The 17,165-nt window shown below is 44.4% G+C and overlaps 1 protein-coding gene across 1 annotated transcript in view; it reads right to left on the reverse strand.

The window, feature by feature from the left end:
* Window positions 1-17,165, reverse strand: part of CMPK1 (cytidine/uridine monophosphate kinase 1) — an 87,360-nt gene that overhangs the window by 21,893 nt on the left and 48,302 nt on the right. The window contains exon 3 of the mRNA XM_069232711.1: window positions 2,871-3,023. Within this exon, the coding sequence (XP_069088812.1) occupies window positions 2,871-3,023 (153 nt within the window). The remainder of the gene's footprint in view (window positions 1-2,870; window positions 3,024-17,165) is intronic.

Here is a 17,165-nt window from a genome sequence, read left to right on the forward strand (position 1 = left end):
TCCAACGATTTAAGTTTGTCGGTCTGTGTATTTCTGGTGGGGGGAGTGTGGGTTGTCTGGAGGCCTCCGGATCCTAACAAACTAATTCAAAATACGCAGTATGGAGAGACTAGTTTTTTTATTTTTTAAAGTGTCTTCTTGAAGCATTGTGGACAAATACACATAAGGAAAGAGAAGATAAACAATTTGAACCAGTCCCAATTGTCCACACTCGAACTTCACAAGAGAGTAATAGCCGCCTCACAAAAACAAGGATTGGCCTATGAAAAATCTACTGGCTTTATTGATGATTGCATATGCTGGATAGCAGCAAGAGCTGTTGTGCAACATGGCTTAGAGGAATATAAAATTAAATCACTAGGACGCTGTCAGCAATACTTTAAAAGCTATGTTGCACGGCAGCTCATGCTGCTGTGCAATATAAAAGAAAAAAAAACAGCACCGCTGGGGGTGGCACGGGATGCGTGTTATTGCCAGAGAAGTGCGCTGATAACCGAAGTTACAATTCACCGATTACCCATATATATTAAAAAAAACATAATGTAATTTGTTATTAACAAATTAAAGTCAAACTTCTACAGTAGGTATATTGACCCAATGAGTTACACAACACGCATATACAAGGTTCTTAAAGTTTTATGGGATTAGACTGTTATTTCTTTTTTGTATGTGATAGGGCTCCAAAGTTAAAAGATAACAATCGGTGCTTTACCAAGCACCCCAATAAATAGAACCTGGGTATCAAGACCAGTTTATACCAGAGGTTGTACGTGAACTGCAACCCAACCAGATGCCTGTGAGTTGTGGTTCGGTTTAATTTCAACTGCACTGTTTTAATGCTATAATTGCCCGTTTCTTTGCTGGGTTACACGCTGCTTTCACGCACTGCCTCTATAAATTGAGAAATATATTGTTTATTCGCGTGGCAGGCTAAATATATGGTGTGCATGGATGGTGGACACGACGTGCTTGTTGTCTTTTGTGAGGTGTTGTTTTGAAGGAAACAAAATAAACAACGATTATGACTGTTGTATAGGACACAACAACAAAAAGAAAAAGTGAGTCAAGCAAAAGGAGGAAGGGAAACAATAGAGAGAGTGGGATAAACAGTGGGTGGGTAAGAAACAACAGAAAGCGGGAGTGGGACGGGGGTTTAGAAACAAGGAAAGCAGATGGGTGGGGGTTGGAAACATGAGAGGAGGAGGAGGGCGGGCTGGATTTAAAACAACTGTGGGGTGGATTAAATCAACTCTGAGGGTAGATGTGAAGTAGAGGGACTGCAGGCACACACACTTCAAGAGTGCATGTGAAAAATAAAAAAATGTAAATAAATAAAATAAAAAATAAAAAAAAGTACTTGCGGCAAGTGGCAGGACATTGGCCACAGGAAGCAGAACTTGATCCATGCTCCACGGCATGGACCGAAACTCTGAAGCCCAGGGAAAAGTAAGGCCTGGAAAAGCCACTGAGCAACAGGAAGCAAGGAAATGAAGAGTGAGGTTGGAGCCAACCATGGTAAGTAAAGTTAAGTAACAAGTAGGCTCTAAGCCTTCTTAAAGATTTATTTGTCACGTGCAACATATGACAGTGATTTTCAAACACTGAAATCTCCAAGCATCCCTCTAATCCTCTCATATCCACAATGGCTTCCATTTATTTTTTTTAAATCCTAATTTTTTGTGTTGCTATTCTCTCAGAACATTTTGAGTCGTTTAAGAAAGAAAGGCAGACATGCAGTGGTAAAGGCGAGATGAATATGAGATGCCCTATGTCTCCATGTTGGGACCTTTCTCCTTGTATACTTCTTTTTAAAATCCTAATCTGAGGTGCTCCCCGAAGAGATGCCAGCTGCTGGAAGTGAAAAAGCCCTATCCCAGGAAGGACCCATGATTGGTCAAAACACAGGTCAGACAAATCATTTCTGTGACGTCCAAGGACCCATTTTCTTACTGTTATGTAGGCTCATCCTTGAAATTGAAACTGGGTAGCAAAAAGCATCCTAAACACATAAAAACATTTGTAGAAACGTAGTAAGAACTAGCCTTCATTTGGCATTTAGAAAGTGTGTCTGCGTTTTAGTGCTAGTAATACTACAGAGAGGAGCTCTTGAGAAGATGAACGAGGCACACTCCAGAATTGTATTGTGAAAATGAAGAGCTTAAAACTGGTGGCAACAAAGAAAACATAAAACCTCAAACAACAAAGTTTGGGGTGCTAGGCAGTGGTGTAACACAAAATGAATGGGCCCCTCTGCAGAATGTGAAGGGCATCAGAGTCTCTAATGTCGCACACATATTCATTAGCTTTGGGCTGAATGAAGCCACCCTGAAGAGTTGGAGGGGAGAAGGGTGTGTGGAATGGACTGAAGGTGCCTGTGTTACACCGTTGGTGCTACAGTGACGTCAGTATCAAAGCAGACTTTAAAGGTGGTGGGCAGCAAAGAAACAACATAAAAGCTCACAAAGGTCCTTAGTAATTGGGGGTGGCAGGGTAATTCCATACTCCAAGGAAGGTGCAAAGTTGCTGCAACAAATAGTGAAACAGTCGGCTGAAGGGTCCGGAGTGACTGTTAACTCCGTTACCTGCTTTTAATGTAGATACATTAGGAATCATGTAGTCTTTTTAAGCCTCTGTGGGACTGATGAAGAGGCACACATGGTTTCCTCCAACAACTTCATATCCTAAATTACGCCTTTGCTTTCTGCAACTTTTTTATAGTTACTGTACCACAAGACTGTTTAAAGGCCCCCAAAACTGTGGCATTTTGAGACTGCATACACCATCTAAATACACAAACCACCCACCTACTGGGGTTTCAGGTCACCTTATACAAACTGGCAAGTAACCCATAAGGCTGATTTGCGCATTACCTCATTATCACAGTCAAAAAAGAGCACAAAAGACACAACTGCCTTGTCTTCCATTTGCTTATTCCAGCCCAGCAGGTTGTCTTCATTTCGAGGAAAGCCGTCAATCAGAAACTTATTCTTCTGGGCATTGGCTGCCATCGTCTCGTTCATTTCCTGAAAGAAAAGAAACAGACCAGCTGTTCAGGTAAACTTCATGTGTAAAGCCAACCCAATGCAGAATGTATTAATGCGGTCAGGCAGGTCTTGGAACCTTAGTAGTCTATTACTGCTGTTTCTATTTATCTGTAAATATCTCCTTTTAGGGAATGCTCCCCATCCCGCACAAAAACGGGTTTAAACCAAATTGTTTAGTAGATCGGGGATATTTACATTAGAATTCAAAGTGAGGCCTGTGGTCTGTTCAGGGCTGGAAAGGCCCCAGACCTGCAGCCCCAGATGGGGCGAAACACGTGTTGGCTGTTCTGCTTTCGGCTGTTCTGCTACTATTGGAAAGAACCAAGCAATAAATAACTACCATCACCAAGTCATCAGTCTTCCAAAGCTTTCCTTTCTTTGATACAAATGTATAGAATTAAGTTGTTCTGTAGTTACATGTAAAAACTATGTGTAATAATGCTTACTTTGAATTCTAATTAGCCCCGACTAACTAAGCAAGATGGATTAACTGGTTTCAAATTCCGGGGGAATTTGAAACTAAACTATTCAAAGACTTCAAGGGCCCAGGAATCCCCTTATTTACAGCATGCTTCATGTTTGCAGCGTAAGGTGGACATCATCCTTTGATGTATGGCAAGTATTTTTCATTCAAAGACAGCTTCTATATTCTGCCCCACTTGCGGTTTGTTTGGTTCAGTAGAGAGTCTGCTTTGTGGTGTTGGAGAACAGTGCGACCATCACATAAGACTACAGGCCCCATCAGCATGAGAATGGAGAGGAAAACGTGCAGATTATAGAAATACAACTAAATGCCAAAGCTGTCAGGAAGAAAATAATGCTAGTAATCAAAATTGACAAATCGTGGTAGTCACATACTGGACAAAAGTAGAAAAGCTAGATGTTGTAAAGGAAGCCGAAGAGAATGGAAGGACAACTTAATTCTATGAAAAGTGAAAGAACAGGCAGCTGCGCCTTTATCAGTAACGAGCAGATTCATGTGATGTGCTGAAAACTGAACACCATGCAAATATATGCACTAGAGCACCCTTCTTCAGGCAATAAGCACTGAAAAGAATAGATCTTTAAAGTACACGTTCTCAGAAGACTGTCATTGCACGTCAAGGAAAGACAATTGTATCCCTTTATCCTGAAGATACTGAAAGTATCAGAGGGTCTGGGGCAGAGCTTAATTTATAAACAACATAAGTGCCTGGGCCCTCGCCAGGAGATCAATGCGACTTGCACCTTCCATTGCTCCTGCTAACAATGGCAATGACACTACCAACACAGCTACTAACCATCCCATTGTTACATGTGGGACAATTTATACCATTCCAAACCCCCAAAGCAATAAGAATGGCAGGTATAAACATTTACAAAAATATAGAATTAATAAACAACTGTTACTGGGCTCATCTCTAAATTAGACAAACAGTGCCTCTGTTAGACCTGGCCCTTTTTGCAGGGTTATACCGAAACATTTTGCCTTCTTCCGCCTACTTTTTCTTACCTGTTTTTGTTGGCTTTAGGACTCTGGACACTTTACGACTGCTAAAAAAGTGCTGAAGTGCACAGTAATGTAACAGTGATTGGTTTCTAAATGATTAGCTTATTTGATTTACTAGTAAGTCCCTAGTGTAGTGCACCAGGTGCATCTAGGACCTGTAAATCAAATGCTAACAGCGGGCCTGCAGCTCTGATTGTGCCACCCACATGAGTAGCCTTGTAAACATGTCTCAGACCTGCCATCGTAGTGCCTGTGTGTGCAATTTCAAACTGTCATTTCGACCTGGCAAGTGCCCCCACTTGCCAAGCCTAAAACTTTCCTTTTACTACATGCAAGTCACCCCTAAAGTAGGCCAAAGGCAGCCCAAAGGACAGGGTACAGTGTATTTAAAAGGTAGGACATGTGCAGGCGTGTTTTACATGTCCGGATAGTGAAATACTGCTAAATTCGGGTTTCACTATTGCAAGGTCTCTCTCCCAAAGAGAGACATGGAAATTACCCTGGAATATCTTTTAAGTGTTAATTTCCAATTGGCGTCTCCGAACTCACAATTTAAAAATACATCTTTTGGTGAAGTTGGTTTTTGAATTGTAAGTTTAAAATGGCACTTTTAGAAAGAGGGCATTTCCTTTCTTAACCATTCTGTGCCTCTGCCTGTCTGCTGAATGCATGTCTGGGTCGGGATGACAGTTGAACTGTTTGGGCATTCACTTTAGCCAGTGACACAAAGGGAGCTGTTGTGTGGTCTGCATATCCTGATGGCCCATCACAAGGCTGATGGGTCTTCCTGAGCTGGAATGGTGAAAGGAGCTGACACTTGCACCTGAATAGGGCTGTGTCTCTCCACACACAAAGCAGTCCCTAACCCCTGGAGTGTGTCTGCGGGCCAGGGCAGGGTCTGGTGCACAACAAAGACTTCTCTCTGAAGTTTGCCTACTTCAAAGATAGAAATGGGTATAAGTACTGGAACTCTGACACCACATAGAATCCTTCTGGACTGAGGAAATTCAGCCAGGAAGGAGAGCTGGATGATGATGCTTCTTTCCTGGGAGTGAAAGGACTGGACTTGGCTTTCTACATCTTTGCTTCCAAAGCTTGTCCAAGGGCTTGGACTGAGCTTGCCTCCTGTCCAGAAGTCTCAGGGACATCAAAGACTTAATCTGCCAGTGCCTGGGCTCTTCTGTTGAGACTCCTGACTTGCCAAGTGGTGTCAACTTCAGTCCCTGGGCCCTTGAAAGTGCAAGCAGGTGATCTGAAAGAGAAAATCCACGCATCACGGTGCAGAGCCGACAAAATCGACACAGTGAGTGTCTTGCAGCTAAAAAGTTGATGTGCTTGTCTCATTGCCTGTTTCACTGCAGTCCATCAACACATCTTATCTGGATTTTTTACACATCGTCCATGGGTGCCAATTTCTCATTGACCCCACACTGCAGTAAGGAACGAAGGCCGAGTGCCCAGAAATCGATGATTTCCTGCATGCAAAGAATCAACACGTCACCTCACCTGCACAGTAAGGAACCGATGCACCGCTTTGCTATTCCGGCGCCTCACCTCCCTTGTGGCCTGCATCGCCTTTGTTTTTGACGCATCCCAGGTATTTTGTGCTAAAGAGAGCCATCCATTGTTTCCTATGGATTAAGACTTGTTTAAACTTTTAAAAAGTGTTGTCTTGACGTAAGTATGTTGGATTGTTGTCGTTTAGGTCTTTCTTTACTCAGATAAATATTGGCTATTTTTCTAAACTGGTGTAGAGTCTTTTTGTGGCGTTTTCACTGCGTTACTGCGTTTGTACAAATACTTTACACATTGCCTCTGAGATAAGCCAGACTGCTCGTGCCAAGCTACTAAAGGGGTGAGAAGGGGTTATTTTAGCTGTGTGACTCCCCTACCCTGACTAGGGTGAGGTTCCCTGCTTGGACAGGGTGCAAACCACTACCAACTACAGACCCCAATTCTAACAACCACCATCTGGCAGACTATCTTAAGTGCCAGTGTTGACAGTTAATGGTCAGTGCCGATGACCACAAACCACTGGCTGAAATTAAGTACTGCTGCAGGATTGTGAGCCACACGAGTTTTCAATATTTTGGTAAGACGATGTAATGTGCCATCTCCTTTGCTTTTTGGTGTTTAGTGCATCCCGACTGCCTGTGTGAATTTCTGGGTTAAGAATGGCTATGAACACTTCCTTAAATATCCGTCTGGCCTCAAACACACAGACTTATGATATGAATGAGTGCAGGTGGTTTTCTGGATTGGTGCAGGATAGCTGTGTGCATGTATGAAACCTGGTAGCCCACTCTTCCTGCCTTTAATGCCAATCCCGCCATTACCTAGTTCAAAGAGAAGTGACAGGAAGGCATGGAGAGAGGATACTGCGGGTAACAGAACCTCATGAGACTGCCTAACTAGAGCCACCACTTGCATCAAAATAGAGAGAGAGATAGAGAGAGAGAGAGAGAGAGAGAGAGAGAGAGAGAGAGAGAGAGAGAGAGAGAGAGAGAGAGTGTGTGTGTGTGTGTGTGTGTATAATAATGTAACTTACCCAGTGTACATCTGTTCGTGGCATGTAGTGCTGCAGATCCACATGCTTTGCATAAGTCCACCATCTAGTGTTGGGCTCAGAGTGTTACAAGATGTTTTTCTTCGAAGAAGCTTTTTCGAGTCACAAGATTGAGTGACTCCTCCTCTCGGTGATAGTGCGCATTGGCATTAAGTCCTTTGTTAGATTGTTTTCCCACAGAAGGGTGAAGTAAGTAGTGAAGACATGTAGATATATACAGTAAGAAAAGAAGATGTCCATGCAATGTATATACACATTTACATAAAGAAAGTACCACTACAGCTACAGGCTACCGGGGAGGAGAGAGGGCGCATGTGAATCTGCAGCACTACATGCTATGAACAGATGTACACTGGGTAAGTGACATTTGCTGTTCGATGGCATGTGTAGCTGCAGATGCATATGCTTTCCATAGACTGAAAAACAGTCCCCTCCTAAATAAGTGGTGCCTAGCCTATAGGAGTTGGAGCAGTTTGAAATAGTGTTTTAAGCACTGTTTGACCAACATGTGCTTGTTGGCGAGACAGCACACCCACACAGTAATGTTAAGTAAATGTGTGTGGTGTGGACCATGTGGCTGCTTTGCATATGTCTGCCATTGGAATATTTCCTAAGAATGCCATTTAAGCTCCTTTCTTTCTAGTAGATGTGCTTTAGGAGTTATTAGTAGTTGCCTTTTAGTTTTAAGATAGCAAGTTTGAATACACTTTACTATCCATCTGGCCAATCCTTCTTTTGTAATAGGATTATCCTTACGAGGCTGTTGAAAAGCTACAAAGAGTTGTTTCATTTTACTAAAATCTTTTGTTCTGTCTATATAATACAAGAGGGCTCTTTTGAGATCAAGGATGTGGAGAGCTCCTTCAGCAACTGAATCTGGCTGTGGAAAGAAGACTGGCAATTCCACTGACTGATTGATGTGAAATGGTGAAACCACTTTAGGTAGAAATTTTGGATTTGTCCCAAGTACTATTTTGTGTTTGTGAATTTGGAAGAAAGGTTCTTCTAAAGTAAATGCTTAAATTTCACTAACTCTCCTTAAGGAAGTAACTGCTACCAGGAAAGCAACTTTCCATGATAGAAATTGAAGAGCGCAAGAATGCATGGGTTCAAGTGGTGGACCCATAAGCCTTGTGAGCACAAAGTTAAGATTCCAGGCAGGAGATTTTGGAGCTGTAAGTGGAATAATTATTTTAAAGCCTTCCATAAAAGCTTTCATGACAGGAATTCTAAACAGAGAAGTATGCTGTCTGTTTTGGAGGTAGGCTGATATTGCTGTTAAATACATTTTAATATATGAATATGCAAGATTTGCTTTTTGTGATTAAAGCAAATAACATACAATATCCTGTACTGATGCTTTAAGTGGATCCATGTTTTTGGGTCGATAGTACTATACAAAGCGTTTCCATTTAGCTGTATAGCACTGCCTGGTTGTAGGTTTACGTGCTTCCTTTAGAATGTCTATACATTCTGATGGAAGCTGTAGATATCCAGACTCTATGACCTCAGGAGCCAAATCGCCAGGTTGAGCATACTGGGATTGGGATGCCTGATCTGACCTTTGTTTTTAGTCAATAGATCTTGTCTGTTTGGGATCTTGAGATGTGGTACTACTGACAGATCCAATAGTGTTGTGTACCAGTGTTGACGTGCTCACGTGGGAGCTATGAGTATCATAGTGAGGAACGTGTGACGGATCTTGTTGACTAGAAACGGAGTTAGTGGGAGAGGGTGGAAAAAGCGTAAGCAAATATCCCTGACAAATTGATCCATAGAGCATTGCCCTTGGATCAAGGGTGTGGGTACTTGAATACAAAGTTTAGGCATTTTGCGTTTTCGCTTGTGGCGAAAAGGTCGATGTTTGGCGTTCCCCACATGTGAAAGTACTGTTGAATTACTTGTGGGTGAATCTCCCACTCGTGTATTTGCTGCTGCGTCCTGCTTAAAAGGTCTGCTAGATGGTTGTGTATCCCTGGGATATACTCTAATAATAGGTGAATGTGATTGTGAATTGCCCACTCCCAAATTGTCTGTGCTAAAAGGGACAATTGGGATGAGTGTGTCACCCCCCTGTTTTTGAAGAGAATACATTGTTGTCATGTTGTCTGTCCTTATTAACACTGTTTTGTGTGTGAACTGTGGCTGGAATGCTTTGAGTGCTAAGAACACTGCCAGAAATTCCAAGTGGTTTACGTGGTAAGTCTGCTGGATTGAGTCCCATTCTCTCTGAATAGTAAGATTGTTGAGATGGGCTCCCCAACCTGTCACTGATGCATCTCTGGTGATTATGGCCTGTGGCAGAGGGTCCTGAAATGGCCACCCTTTTGATAAGTTGGTGTGATTTCACCATTGCAGAGAGTTGTAAGTCTGGCGGTCCAACAACACTAGATTGTGAAGTTGACCCTGTGCCTGAGACCACTGTTGTGAAAGACACTGTTGTAGGGGTCTCATGTTTAGACGTGCATTGGGCACTATTGATATGCACAATGCCATCATTCCTATTAGTTTCGAAATAAACCTTACTGTGTAAGTTCAATTGTATTGTATCTGCGATATGAGACTGTGGAACGATTGAATTCTTTGTGGGTTTGGGTAAGCTAATGCTAAGTGTTCAGAATTGCTCCCAGATATGGTTGTATTTGCGCTGGCTGAAGGTGAGACTTCTGGTAATTGATTATGAACCCTAGACTGTGTAGGGTATCGATTCTGTATTGTGTGTTGCTGATAGGTCTGAATGGTGCTGCCTTTCATAAGCTGGTCGTCCAGATGGGGAAAGACATGTATATGCTGTCTTCTGAGGTATGCTGCAACCACTGCTCGGCATTTGGTAAATACCCTTGGTGCTGTTGTTACTCCAAAGGGTAGCACCTTTAATTGGTAATGCGTGCCTGCTATCACAAATCTTAAGTATTTGCAGTGTGCTGGATGTATGGGAATATGGAAGTAAACATCTTTTAGATCTAATGCTGTAATGTAGTCTTGTTTTTGTAGCAAAGGAATGACATCCTGAAGAGAAACCATGTGGAAATGCTCTGAAAGAATGCATTGATTGAGGGGTCTGAGATCGAGGATTGGTCTGAGAGTGCCATCCTTCTTTGGTATTAGGAAGTATAGAGAATTTACTCCTGTCCCTTGTTGAGTCATAGGGAAGACCTCTATTGCACCTTTAAGTAAAAGTGATTGTACCTCTTGTTTTAGCAGAACGAGGTGTTCTTGAGAAAGCCTGTGTGAGCGAGGGGGAATATTTGATAAAGTGGAGCTGTGTTCTAGGCAATAACCATTGGGGATAACTGACAGTAACCATTGATCTGATGTAATGGTGTGCCACTGATGGTAGAAATGTTGTAGTCTTCCTCCAACAGGAGATGTGTGTTGTGTGAGGATGCATAGAGAGTCACTGCTTTGATGAGGTGGAGGCATCTCTTGTAGCAGTGGATCTCCCCCATTTCTAAAGTTGTGCCCTCTATAGGATCCCCTATAAGACTCTCTAGAGTAATACTGTTGTCCCTGCTTTTGTTGAGACATTGAGGCCTCTAATGTTTGGGGTTTAACCCCCCTCTGAATTGGGGCTTGCGAAAAGTACCCCGAACAGGTGATGTGTAAAGGCACCCATGGTCTTTGGTGTGGCTGAGTCCTTTTTAAAAATGTTGGTGGTATCCACCTCTGATCCAAATAGCTGCAGTATCTCCGATTTGAATCCTGAAGACCGCAACCAAGCATGCCTCCTGATCATGACGCTAGTATTTATACCCCTAGCTGCAGTGTCTGCTGCACCTAGGATGGATCTAATTGTTGGCAATAGCCTGTCCTTCTGCCACTACCTGCTGTGCCCTGTTTTGGTATTCTGGTGGGAGATTTTGGAGGAACGCATGCATCTGGTCCCAATGGGCCCTGTCGTACCTGGCTAAAAGCACTTGGGAGTTGGCAATTCTCCACCGATTTGCAGCTTGAGTTGCCACTCTTTTGCCTGCTGCATCAATTTTGTGGCTTTCTTTATCAGGGGGGAGGGGCATCTCCGATGGACAGACTTTTTGCCCTTTTTCTAGCTGCAATGACAACTATGGAATCAGGTGGCAATTGTTGTGTTATGAAGAGTGGATCTAATGGGGCAGCTTTATACTTTTTGTCCACCCTCGGTGTGAGTCCCCTAGCCTTTGCTGGTTCTTTAAAAATATCATCATCATGTTTTAGCATGCCTGGTAGCATTGGCAAACATAGGTACGGTATGTGTAGAAGATAGCGTGTTGAATAGAAAGTCATCCTCTATGGGTTCAGAGGGCAGCTGAAAATTGTGGTATGTGGCTGCTCTAGCAATGACCTGACTATAGGCCATGATGTCTTCAGGTGGAGATGGCCTAGCGGGATATAGATCATGGTCATTAGATGGTATGGGGTCTGCAACGTACAAATTCCATGGGTGGGTCTACAGTATAATTATTGTCACCCATATAATCCCCATGTGAAGAGACAGGAGATTGCATAGAGTACTGTGGGGGTGGTGATGAAATATCAGGTAGAGGAGAAGTGGGAAGCACAGCAGAATGCGGTGGGGAAGGCTGTTTTACTGCCTTTGGTGTTATCCTTGTGCTTAAATATTTTTGAAGGTGAAGGCCCAACTTCCAAACTTTCTTGGAAAGACAGTTTCCTTTTAGTTATTGAAGGAGGAGAGGCAATAATTTTCCCAGTGTCTTTTTGAATTTGTATTTTCTGTTGTTTATGGTCCATCACTTCCAGGATGGGCCTAATATCTGTTGACTCCTCTGCAGATGGAACATGTTTACTTCCCATAGTCGTGTGCTCCAAAAGCGTGGTGACTCTGTATTAATCGGGCCGAAAATGTGGACTGTGAAGCAGATGGGAGTTTTTCGGCCCAGAAGAGGAGCTTGGATGCTTCGGCTCTGAGGCGGATTTTGGTTCCGAAGTGGAAGCATCCACTTTGCGACTCGATCCCGGAACAAGGGTGGTAGTCTGTTCGGTCAAATGCATTTTGGTCTTCTACGCCTAACCCGAGGGCCGGTTGTTGAGATGCAATTTTCGGGTCCGATCAGGGTCCGCAAGCAGTGGTGGACCCAAGACCTTTTGTGCGGACCTTTTAAAACATTTTTGGTGATGGGAAGGGGCTGGTGTACTCATGTACTGCGCCGCTGGAATAAATTGGCTGTCCCCATCTGAGTCACGGTTGGAATTGGAGTCTGCGATGGAAACCGCAGTCCGCGCCTGTTCCTCACGGAAAATGTCGGGCGTTTGTTCGGTCGACTTCGATGCCATCTGTAACTGACATGCTCTTCGATCTTGCAGAGTCTTCTTGGAGCGCAAGGATCAGCACGCCTCGCAGGTTTCTTCCTTGTGGTACGGAGAGAGGCAGAGATTACACACAGAGTGCTGGCCGGTGTAGGGGAACTAGGCGTGGCACCGAGGGCAGAATCAAAATGGAGTCCGATGCATGAGCCTGTGACGGAGTAGGCCCGAGAAGGGAGCGAGCGCTCGAAAGTGCGTTTTATCGATCCAGATGCTACAATCGAATCAAGTGCAGTATGGAAAACCTGTTTGAAAACAATACTGGCGTTTAAAGGAAAGATAGAGAAGTTCAGATAGTACCAAACCAAGATCTACTGGAGCAAGAGGAACACGTCCAAACCAGACGGCGGAAAGAAAACAATCTAACAAAGGACTCTATGCCCAAGCGCACTATCACGGAGAGGAGGAGTCACTCGTGTGTGTGTGTGTGTTTAAAACATTACATTTTATTTGAGGAGCTCCTAAAAGGACTACTTCTTTGTCCTGATCCTCATAACCACAATAGGGCATGAAATTCACTAATAAAACCTGTAATTTACCAGGTGTCACCATAAAACCACGAAGCATGATAATTGTGCACTTTATGTGAGTGATGAGAGCGGATTGACCGGTCTTGACACTGCAGTATCTCTAGGGCTAGCCGATGTCCAGGATACTCGTCCTTGGCAGGATCCTCACGAGATATGGGGGCGGGTAACCATGCTTCTCAGAGTTGGCGGCATTATACCAGAGGCTGCACTTGGAGGATGGCAGCCATGTCGCTGTGTGGTCCTTGTGAATTCAGGTAGGGTTGGGACCCGTAGCTTCAGGGTCGACAGGGCCTGAACTTGGTGAATGGCTGTTGCATCACTCTCCTTCAGGGTCGGCAGGCCTCATTGCTGTGTGCGGCCCTCAGAGGGAAGGTCAATCTGACAAGCTGGGGCAGTGAGACACCGCAATTTACCCCCATCACCCAGGCTGTCCGCTTGGGGGTGTATCGGTGCATCTGCTGCTTTCAGTGATCTGATGCAACCTCCACCCTCCCGCTGGTACCCAACGCTCGGTTTGGGAGCAGTGAGCGGTGGAGAGAGAGCTTCACAGTGGTCAGCCAAGCCCTGACTTCGTCCAAAGACAGACAGGGAAAGCACACAGCACTCACTATGCACTTGTGGAGGTAAAGAACAATATAGGGAAAGGATGAAGTGCTTGTTACGCACTAAGGGTTATTAGGAGCTTTTCACTGGCCACAAAACAATGCTCCCCTGGCGGATGGAAATCACAGCGCTCCCCTGGTGCTATACTTGTACACCAGAGCAATAATCCAAGGCGCGTACCACGCGCTGGGTGCAATAAGCCCGGGGCACATGGGGAAAATCGAGAAGGCACAAGTAACATTACCCCAACGCTGGCCCCTGGGAGAACACTGGAATACGAACCCAAGGTAGGCAGCATTAGACAGAGAAGCCAGCACTCTAAAGGTAGGTAGGGGTGGTTCCTCCTGGTAGTCGAGCAATGCCAGTGAAGTCCAAGTCAGGGAGCAGCTGGCATCAGGGCAGCATGCAGAAAAGCAGTCCTGTGAGTCCTTTATGCCACCCACCAGCAGCAGGGCAACAGCAGAAGTGCAGTCCAGATGACTTCGTGCAGCTCAGCAGTCCTTCTGGCAGGGGTTCAGTCCCAATTCCAAAAGTGCTCTAAAAATCATGGGCTCAGTGCCCCTGTACTTATACCATGGTGCCCTGCTTCTAGAAGTTTCCAGCTAAGTCAGACCAGTTCCAGGAGTTTCCCTCCTCCTCTACTCTGGCTCCACACATAAGTACGGGTTAATGAGCCCTCTGCTTGAGGGAAGGACACAGACTATACAAGGTTAACGTGTGAAAGCCCACTGCCTCTCAAATCCCAGGAAGACCATCAATATATAGACAAATGCAGATGTAACCCTGTCACACCTATCCATCTCTGATTGATGGCTGTCTGGAAAATATGCACAAAGTGGAGCTGTCGCTCTGCCCCAGACGTGTACTGGAGTCAGGCTGCAAAGCACTAGAACTCTAGCACAAAGCACAGAGAAAAGGACACTTTCTAAAAGTGAAATTTCTAAAAATAGTAATGTAAAATCCACCTACATCAGTAATCAGGATTTCTCACCACCCTTCCAAACATACCGAACATGTCCAAGCTACTCCTTAAAGAAGAGAAATTAAAACCTAGACGTATATAAGGGAATTCCCAATGCAAAACTATGAGAGGAGCAGCCCTCGCAGTAGTGAAAAAATGAATAAGCAGTTTGTCAGTACTACGACATGTAACACATACAAATATATGTCCTATCTTTTACATACACAGCACCCTGCCCGTAGGGTTAACTAGAGCCTACCGTGGGGTGACTTAGGTATAGTAAAAAGAGAGTTTAGGCCTTGGCAAGCATTCTGACTTGCCAAGTCAATGTGGCAGTATACTGCGCAAGCAGGCACTGCAGTGGCAGGCCTGAGACGAGTTTGAAAAGGTTACTTCTGTGGGTGGCGCAATCAGTGCTAAAGGCCCACTAGTAGTTTTTAGTTTTCAGGGCCTGGGTATATGGTGTACCACTTTATAAGGGACTTACGATAAATTAGATAAACCCACCAGGTCTAAGCTAATTATACCACGTTTTAGGGGAGAGAGCACATGCACTTTAGCAATGATAGATTGCCCAGTGGTAGAGTGCCCAGAGTCATAAAGCCAACAAAAAGAGGGTCAGAAAAGTAGGGGGAGAAAGGCAAAAAGTTTTGGATTAACCCTGCAGAAAGGGTTATTTCCAACACTGTCAATACAATATTATGATTCCAGTTAGGAGCTGGTGGTACCCTAGGAGGAATGACCCATTTAAAGCCCTTCAAGAAGGCTTTAACAATTGACCTAAATAAGGCTGTATACTGTATGTTTTGCAGATATGCGGCTATTGCTGCTAGATGTAATCTTACAAATGTAAGTGCTAAACCGCAGGTGAGTACGTGAAAAAGGTAACAATGTCCTGAACACTGGTGCTGTGTGAGAAGGTCCTACCTCTTCTGCAGTACCTCGTGTGTAACTAATGAGAGTTCTAGGAGTGTGGTGAATAATGGTTGCCATGCCCATGTGGGAGCCACTAGGATGAGGGTGAGAGATGTCTTCCAAAGTTTGCAAACCACAAACTGCAGCATTGGGACTGGTGGAAAAGCATAAGCAAATATCCCTGACCAACTCATCCACAATATGTTGCACATGGACTGTGGGGGATTTTGTGTTTTCTGCTGTTGCGAAAAGGTCTATTTTCGAATGACCCCACCTCTGGAAGTATGGAAGGAGGACTTGTGGGTGTAGTTCCCATGTGTGTGTACTTGTTGTCAACTTCTACTGAGAAGATCTGAAAAGTTGTCCGCTCCCAGAAGGTAATCCGCCACCAGGTGGATTTTGTGACAGAGAGCCCATTCCCAGTCATGTTGTCTGATTTTATCAGGACTACCTTGCTAATCAGGTGAGCAAGGAAGGGTTTCGGCGCTAAGTTAACAGCTAGCAACTCCAGGTGGCTGATATGGAGATTTTTCTGGTTGATTGTCCAAGGCCCCTGGACTGTGAGATCTTGTGAATGTGCTCCACCAAACCCGCGAGGGAGGCATCGGTTGTTATGGTTCTATGCATAACTAGGTCTAGAAAAGGCAGTCCTTTGAGGAGATTGTTGGTGTTCCACCATTCTAGAGAGTGGCAAGCTTGATGGCTTACCAACACTAGATTGTCCAACTAACCCTCCGCTTGAGACTACTGGTGTGCTAAGCACTCCTGTAATGGATGCATATTGTGTCTAGCGTAAGGTACAATGGCTATGCATTAAGCTATCATCCAGAGGAGACGCATAACAGTCCTCACTGTTACCTGGTGATGAGCCTGAAACTGTGGAATGAGCGCTTGGAAGGACTGACTCCAAACGGCATTTGGGTAAGCTATCCCCTACTACGAATTAAGAATGGCTCCCAGGTAGAGTTGTTTTGGAGGGGCTGGAGGTGGGATTGAACTGCATTGATGGTAAAAGCTAGTTGATGGAGGAGTAGTTTTATGGTGGCTTGAGCGTTTTGAAATCAGAGTTGCACTTTTGATGAGCCAATCATCAAAATATCGGAAAATGTGTATGTTTTGCCTGCACAGGTGAGCTGCTACTACTGAAAGACATAAAGTGAAGACCCTTGGGGCAGTTGTGAGTCTGAAGGGAAGTACCTTGAATTGGAAACTTTGGTTGTTGATTATGAACCTAAGGTATCAGCCATGCGCAGTGTCAACAGGAATGTGAAATTAGGCATCCTTCAGGTAGAATGCTGCCATAAAGTCGCCTTTTAGCAGTAATGGAATGATATCTTGAAGAGTAGCCAAGTGAAAGTGTTCTGAGAGGTTGTATTAGTTTAGAGGTCTGAGGTCCAAGGTTAGCTGTCAGGGCCCGTTCTTTCTGGGTATAAGGAAGGAGAGTGAATAAACTCCTTGTGCCTTGTTTATGTATATGCACTGGTTCTATCGCATCTTTTCTGCGAAGTTCCTGAACTTCCTCTTTGAGCAGCTGTTCTGCTGACAGTTTGTGTGTGCGAGGTAAAATGTTTGGAGGTGTGGCAGTGAGCTCCAGATAGTAACTATGCTGGATATTATTCAACACCTAGTGGTCAGTAGTGATGCTCTGCAATGCAAGAAACAACCTTTGTAGCCGACCGGTTTTGTGATCGAGGGGAATGGTTGCCAAGTCAGGGTTTGGTGGAGGTGGCAGCAGGTTTAAGGAAACCATCCTTGC

This window comes from Pleurodeles waltl, chromosome 4_2 (assembly GCF_031143425.1).
Source record: "Pleurodeles waltl isolate 20211129_DDA chromosome 4_2, aPleWal1.hap1.20221129, whole genome shotgun sequence".
In the NCBI taxonomy this organism is placed as follows: Eukaryota; Metazoa; Chordata; class Amphibia; order Caudata; family Salamandridae; genus Pleurodeles; species Pleurodeles waltl.